Consider the following 7,862-nt stretch of genomic DNA (forward strand, 5'->3'; position numbering starts at 1 on the left):
AATGGAGAGGGAGGGGGGGGGAAATGAGGAACTGATGCAAGGGGCTTAAGTGGAGAGCAAATGTTTTGAGAATGATGAAGGCAATGAATACACAAATGTGCTTTACACAATTGATGTATGTATGGATTGTGATGAGTTGTATAAGCCCCCAAATAAAATGATCAAACAAAAAAGATTTCAAGTGTTGAAAGCAAGGTTGTTACTTTGCAGACTAAGGGAAGCCTAACTCAAGACATGGGATTGTCAGTCACGTCATATGCATGTAAAAATTGAGCACTGAATCAAGAAGACCAATGAAGAATCAATGCATTTCAATTGTGCTGGTGAATTCTTAAAAGTACCATAGACTGCCAAAAGAACCAACAAATCTGTCTTAGAAGATGGACAGCAAATGCTCCTTAGAGGCAAGGATAGAGAGACTTAATCACATACTTTGGACATGTTTTCAGGAGAGACCAATCTCTGGAGAAGGACATCATGCTTGGTAAAGCACCCGAACAGCGGAAAAGATGGATTGATCCAGTGGCTGCCTTGCTGGGCTCAAACATAAGAACAGTTGTGAGCAAGGCACACGACTAGTCCATGTTTTGTTCAGTTGTATGCAGTGTGGCCATGATTTGGAGCCAACTGAACAGCACCTACCTAACCACAGCAAGCAAGTTTTGACTACTGTGTGACTCTATGCCAAACCAAAACACTGCTATCCAGTTGATCAAACCGTATAGCAACCCTGCATAGAGTTTCTGAGACTGTAAATCTTTATGGGAGCAGACAGCCTCATCTTTCCCCCATAAAGTGGTTGGTAGGTTTGAACCACTAGTCTTTCAGTTAGCAGCTCAATGCTTATATCATGTTTAAAGTCCAGATGTATGAGTCCTCCTACTTTGTTTTTCACTTTTAACATTGCTTAAGGTATTTGAAGCCTCTTGTCATTCCATATAAAGTGGAGGATTAATTTTTCTATTTCTGTAAAGCCTGTTAGAATTTTGGTTACATTTTGTTAGAATTTAGATTGGAATTATGTTGAATGTATAGATTGCTTTGGGAAGTACTGACACCTTATTAATATTAAGCCTTCAAATCCATGTACATGGCATCTTTCCATTTATTTTTCTTGAATCTCTTCAAGTAATATCTTATAGTTTTCATTAGATAAGCCCTTCGCATTCCTGATTAGATTGATTCCTAGGTATTTTATTCTTTCAGATGCTATTATAAACAGATTGTTTCCCTAATTTCCCTTTCAGTTATCCCCGTGCTCGCGTAGTTTATAGGACCCTTTCCTGTCTTAATTATCTTTTACTCTCTCCTTGTATGATGGTTCTCTTGACGCCTCCTTGATCTGGTTTTTGGTTAATAGTATTCAGTGTTTTAAATTTGTTCTTGAGATTATTTCTAAATTTTGGCAGGATGTTCAAGCTCCTTGTGGACATGCTTTGTTATTTTTTTCAACTTGAAATTGCACATGAGCAAATGATGGCCTCTTATATTCAGGCCCGTTTTGTCTTAACTGGTGAGATGGAGCTTTGCCATGGTCTCTTTCCATAGATGCAGTTGATTTGATTCCTGTGAGGGCTGGCTAGAAAGGCCCATATACTTGATCTCAAAGGAAGCCTAATCTGTTAAGAGAGGTAAGCAATGTGCAGGGAGGGCTTGGAGAGTCTTCCGGTAGGCACGAGGCAAGAGGTGGGCTTTGAAAGATGTGGAGACTGGTTAGCAGAATTGACCAGATGGCAGAGGAGACAGAGTTTCTGGCATAGGGCAGACAGTAAAGATCTAAAAATCTCAAAGACCCTCTAGCAGCACTGTGACAACTACAGCAGACTCCACGCCTAGGTGTAAAAGTATTACATTCTATAATAGAATAGTCCAGGGCCTATTATAATAGCTTAAATATATATCAAATGCTGTTGATATGACAGTTAGGCACACAGTATAAATTCAACTTTTCAGTAATCAAATACAACTTCACACTGTCATCCTAAAGTCCTCTCCTAGCTATCCCAGGCCTATGAACGCATCCTTGTTCTTCATCGTATTTTATGCCAAGTCCTCTCCTGCGCCAGGGTTTTTGCATTTATATTCACTTACATTTCCCTCAGTTTGGAACAATATTTATGTTGCAAACCACTTCTGTTGGGGATAATGAGTGAAAGAGGTCTGAGATTAGAAGAGCTGGTAGACTTGGGCTTCCAGCCATAATGTAGTAACAGGCACCAGATTTATTCTTATTCCTTAAATTATTTAAAAAGAAAACATATAAGACAATAGTTTTCAGGCAGTTCAGAAGAATGATAATGACAGAAACGAAATACACAACAGGAGTCTGTCAAGTAGAATCTGATGAAGTGAGAAGACAGAGTTCAGAGGCTGGTGAGAATGACCATAGCTAGAATTTGTAATCTGAGAGAAGAAGAGCAGTGTGCAGATAGAACACCAGTGCTCTGCAGAGACTGATCTTGAGTCTTTGTGGACTGAGCAGTGTACATGTATAAGGAAACCATTCGGGCCTGAAAGAGAGCCATCCACAAGTAGTAAGCACAATCCCTGCAACTCACACAGGGCCAGGAATCATTCATGTTTCCACCAATATGAGATATTGAGTAGAATGAGATACTGAGTAGAAAGGTACTGGCTCAGTAATGGACCAAATTAGTCCAAAACACTATTTGGGGATTAATAAAGTTTAAAAGCAACCCTCTAGAATAGTGTTCTCCCATATAGAGCTTTCTGTGATGATGAAAATATTCTATATCCGCATTGTACAGCACAGTAGTAATATGTGGCTTTTTGATTTTGTCATTTGGCAATTACAAGTAAAGGACTGAATTCTTAATTGTATTTGATTGTACTAGCATGAAATTAAATAGTAACCAGTGGCTACTATTTTGAACAGTGTTGCTCTGATGGATTAGAGATTTAAAAATTAAAAAAAAACACCCAACTACCTGCCATGAAAACAAGCAGGAAAATATGACCCCTAAGCAGGAGGAAAAAAATCAATAAATGGAAATAAATCCAGAAATGACATAAATATCACACACAAGAAATTTGAAACAGCTATTTCTTATTTCCAATAAGGTAGAACAAAACATGAGCATGATCAGGTAAGAAATAGAAGATATATATTTAAAAAATGGATTTTTCATGGATAAAAATAATTTTGGAGATGAATAGGGTAGATGGGATTATAAAAAGGAAAGATGAACTTGAAGAAATTGTAATAACAACCAGCTAGCATCCAGTTAAGAGAAAGAGAAATACACAGAACATCAGTGAGCTGTGGGGCAATAATCAAGTAGTGTTAAAATTCATTCACTTAAGAGTCCTAGATTTATTTTGGTGGGGGTGGGGGGCTAGGAAGGGGACTGTTGGGAGATAAGAAAACTAAGGCAAAACAGATTTTGTGGCAAAGCTTGCAAAATGAAGCAAAAGTGAGGGTATAAAATAGCCTCAGCCTTAGAACTTTGGGACAGTAATCTGTCAGAAGAGAGAGGGCAGTGCTACTATACATGGTTTACTTGGTGAGGGGTCTTCCTGCTCCTTGTGTTTCCATAAAAGGAAGGGATTTTTCACTTCTTTTAGGTTAGAGGATAAGAACAGGGAAATATTTATACCCTGCTTTGCCTGTAAAATGATGCTCCTCTATAATCTTCAGTGATCTACATACATGCTTAAACTTTTGTTATCCACCTTCCTATATTAGTAAGTCTCCATACCTACAACGCTTTAACTCCAACAGATAGTACATTCCTCCCTCTTGCAATAGTGCTATCTGTTGAGAACCTTTGATTTAAGATATTCCTAGTATCTGGAGAGGAAAGAAGAGATTTTACAGTATTCTCGCTAACACAACTTTTCAGGAGGGTTTTTGAAAGTGTTTTTTGGTGACACTGATATTTATTAAGTACATGCAATTTTATGTCAGGCTACAAAATATGCAAAATATGAGAAAATGCAATGGTGCAAATAATAATGAAAAGATCAGAATGGAGATTGGAAAAACATGGCACTTATGTTTGATGTACTTTATTAAGAAGTAAGTTCTAATGAAAATTGTTTATGCTTGTCAATTTTACGCTGTGAGAAAAAAAAGACTCACCTGGCAAAACAGGAAATATTCTTCAAATGTGAACTTAATTTTGGATTGTACAGGCTTATACTATACCCAGGTCATCAGAAGACTGCTGTAAAAATCTATTATCTATTTTCATCTGCAGGAAAAGAATGAATAAAGTCATTGCAAAGGTCAAGACATCTTGGGCGACTTAAAGATGGGAAACAGTAAACATTAAGAAACACTAAGACAGTATTTCAAGTTGGGTTCCAAAATATTGGTAACATACTGCGATGCTCATTCTTTTTACTTAACAGCCCACGTCTCCACTTTAAGGCAATAAACTTTAAGGTAATTCACTGCCATTGAGCCGATTCTGACTCACAGCGACCCTACAGGATAGAACTGCAACTGCAGGTTTTCAAGGTTGTAATTGTTTACAGTATCCGCCTCCCGAGAAGAGCTGGTGGATTCGAACTGCTGACCTTGTGGTTCAGCAGCCCAATGGATAACCCACTTTAAGGTAATAGTTAAGTTGAACGTAGTTAGATGGTCAAAGATAGTATTACACCGCGGGAGTGTTCTCAGACCATAACGGATAGAATAAAATACTAAGTGGGGTTGTACACCCAATTCTTGTTGTTAAACACCAGTTTTGTTTTGTTTTTGAAAGAGGGCTCGCATATGGAGAAGGAATACCGGCCGGGAATCATTTTTCAGTTTTGCCACTTCCCTGACTTGATCCTGTAGGGCTGTCCGGGTCCGTGGGTCCGTAAACTCCCTAGAAGGGATGATGTCGCAGTTCCCGGGGACAGGCTTGCTCTCGCCCATGAAGTTGCAAGCAGGAGGGACCTGTAATCAGATGCTTCCCCGAAACATGAGAGCATACCAATTTCCCAGGACCTGCGAGCAGCTCTTGGATTATAACTGGTGGGTCAAGAACCGTGCCTACAATCCGGTAAATCTGTGTCCGCGAAGCGACAGGGGCTCTAAATTGAGGAAAGGTTGTCCGACGAGGTCCAGCTCTGCGCATGCGCGTTCTGTCCAAGCGCCGCCGCAGGGGGCAGGGAACGAGAAATCCAGCGCGGAAACGAGGGTTTGCAGCTGGTTACTAGGAGACGGGACGCTCAGGCTGGGCGTCTCGGCGCTGCGTGGGCGTGCGCCTGCGCGGCGCAGATGGGCCAGGAAGAGGGCTCTCCTAGGCGCCCTGAAAGGCAGGCCGGTGGCTGTACGCGTCGCTTAGTGCGTGGGTGCACGCACAGGACTTGTAGTTCCCGCGAGAGAGCGTGTTGAGCCTGGTACGCGTGCGCACGGGACGTGGGGCTGCGCGGGACGGAAGCGGAGTGTAGGCACCCGGGAGGTGGAGGACAAGCTCCCCTCAGGTACAGAGCGTGAGGGCGGGGCCGACGGCGGCGCCGGCCGGCGCTAACCGCCCCCGCCTCCTTCCCCCCAGACCCGCCTTCCTCCGCCTCCACTCGGGCAGGGCGGTCGATTTGGGGCCGGGCGGGGAGGAGAAAGGGGCGGAGTATGGAAACGGGGAGGGACCTGGACCCCCAACTGAGGCCGAGGCCCGGCAGACGCAGGGATGAGCTCCGGGGAGGACGGCAGCCCCAGATCCCCAGGGAGGGACCCGGAGCTCCAGGTAGAAGCAATGGGGATACGTCGGGTTTGGGGAAAGCAGCTCCTGGGCTGGAAAGTCTCTGAGAGAGCAGCTGCAAGAGGGCAGGTGTGAGAGGGCAGGTGTGGCGGAGGTTAGAGATGTGGATGACCCTTTAGCGGGGCATTCTCTGCTTGAGCTGCTTGGCAAGAGCGGCCAGAGTTGGGGGAAGATGGATAACCCAAAGCCCTCCAGTAGCAAACTTAGCTCCTGTGCTTGTTTCTCGGGAGTTTCAGGTTGATCCTAGTTCCTATGGTGACCGCTTCGCTTCCTGCCGCAGTTCGCCGCCTGGTTGTTGAGGGGACTGTTTTGTTTAGAAACGCTCTGGAAGTGGAGCTAAGGAATTTGGAGTCAGAAATTTGGGAATTCAACCTGCCTCTTCCTAACTCCCAACCTGTGACTTCTCAGTAAGCCCCTTTCTTTGTAGATTTTGGGGAGCGAAGGACAGAGATTTGCATGAAAATATTATTCTTTCAATAGAAAGAATACACAGGAAAGGCATTGTATACTGGCTTTGTTAAAAAATTTTGGGGACCGAAATTGGACACTTCATGTGGTGACCATGAATCCGGTATCAAATAACTCATAGGAATACACTTTAAAAATAAAGTCAGGAATCAAGGATTCTGGAAAGGCTTTTTAGACGAATACAGGTCTCCGTTGTATGCCTTCTTCCACTCCAGGCCTTGGTACCTCAGGATATTGTTTTTGACTTTCTCTACTAGTTTTAAGAATTTCAAGTACACATTGCTTACCTGTAATGATATAAGCAGAATATCAATGGGTTTGTAACTGGAATAAAATAGGATAGTTATAAAGGTAAGGTATCATATCATTCAGATCTCTCTCCAGTCAAAACAATTCCCATCCCTTCACTCTACGGAACCAAACTAAATGCAATTAAGTTGATTCTAACGCATAGCATCCCTTCACTTCTAACTAGTGGGAGAGCTGGGAAGGCACATTAATAAAATATCTAATTTGAACCCTAAGCCTCAGTAGTATTTAGTGAAAGCTTCTACAATATCTTAAAAATTTTTGTTTTGTTCTCTGAAAAAAAAAAAAATCTCTGTTTATAGCCCAGGATATAATCAAGAGAAGTGATTCGCTGGGCTTTCTGCCTTCTTGTCTGCTTCGGTTCAGTTGCCTAGACCAATGTGTTTTAGGGTAATTTGGTTTAAAAGTTCTCCATATATTAAAATAATAAAAACAACAACCACAACCAAATTCACTTCCAGCAAGTCAGTGCCGACTCATAGGGATCGTATAGGATGGGGTAGAAATGCCCTTGTGAGTTTCTGAAATTGTAATTCTTTATGGGAGTAGAAAGTCCTTTCTTTCTCTATGAAGAGGTCATGAAGGCAGATACGATTCTTCCATTTTCTATCACACACCCTCCTCTCCAGAAGTAGACACTCTTCTGACTTCTATGATGTTCCTTATTGTTTGACTTTTGTTTTAATAGTTTCACCACCTTTTAAACACACACATTGCAGTTTGTTTTGGTTTTGAACTCTTTAGAAATGGAGTTATACAAAGTTTTCTTCTATTTGTGCTTCTTTAAACAACAGTAGGTGTTAAACTTTATCCTCATTGTTGCTTATAGTTTCTTGACAAGCATTCCGCTGTAAGAGTATACAACAGTTTATCCATACTGCTGTTGGTGGACAGGAAGATTTTTTTTAACAGTTGAGGCAATCAAGAACACAACTGTTATGCACCTTTCTATGAGGACTATTTAAAAAAAGGCAAAAACACAATCCTTGTTGACCTTCTATGGAACCAGTTTTCAGAAGCCCATGTAAAGTTCACCAACTTTTTTTATTCTATTAAAAATATTAGTAGACATTTCTGAGCACATATTTGGTGCCAGATATTTCAGCCAACACAGTACTTTTTCACATGATCTTACTTCCTACTTCACTGAAAAAAAAAGTCAAGGCTCTACCAGGTAAGAGCATCCTCAAACTTCTGCCCCTTCTCACCTAACCTTGCTTTTCTCTTTCTGGTCTCAGAGGATAGTGCACATCCTTTCCTTATGTTTTCCTCTTATTACTTTGGGGCCTTTCTTCTTATTTTTAATCGTTTTATTAGGGGCTCATTCAACTCTTATCACAATCCATACATCAGTTGTGTAAAGCATATTTG

At 41.6% G+C, this 7,862-nt stretch overlaps 1 protein-coding gene across 2 annotated transcripts in view; it reads left to right on the forward strand.

Annotated features, from left to right (window-relative positions):
- Window positions 1–5,632: 5,632 nt before the first annotated feature.
- Window positions 5,633–7,862, forward strand: part of TSGA10 (testis specific 10) — a 132,666-nt gene continuing 130,436 nt past the window's right edge. For both annotated transcript variants that reach the window (XM_045283956.1, XM_045283957.1), the window contains exon 1: window positions 5,633–5,699. In XM_045283956.1, the coding sequence (XP_045139891.1) occupies window positions 5,643–5,699 (57 nt within the window). In that variant the 5' untranslated portion in view covers window positions 5,633–5,642. The remainder of the gene's footprint in view (window positions 5,700–7,862) is intronic.

The sequence above is a fragment of the Echinops telfairi genome, unplaced genomic scaffold (genome assembly GCF_000313985.2).
Source record: "Echinops telfairi isolate 266 unplaced genomic scaffold, ASM31398v2 ScPeMD7_7467;HRSCAF=8505_1, whole genome shotgun sequence".
In the NCBI taxonomy this organism is placed as follows: Eukaryota; Metazoa; Chordata; class Mammalia; order Afrosoricida; family Tenrecidae; genus Echinops; species Echinops telfairi.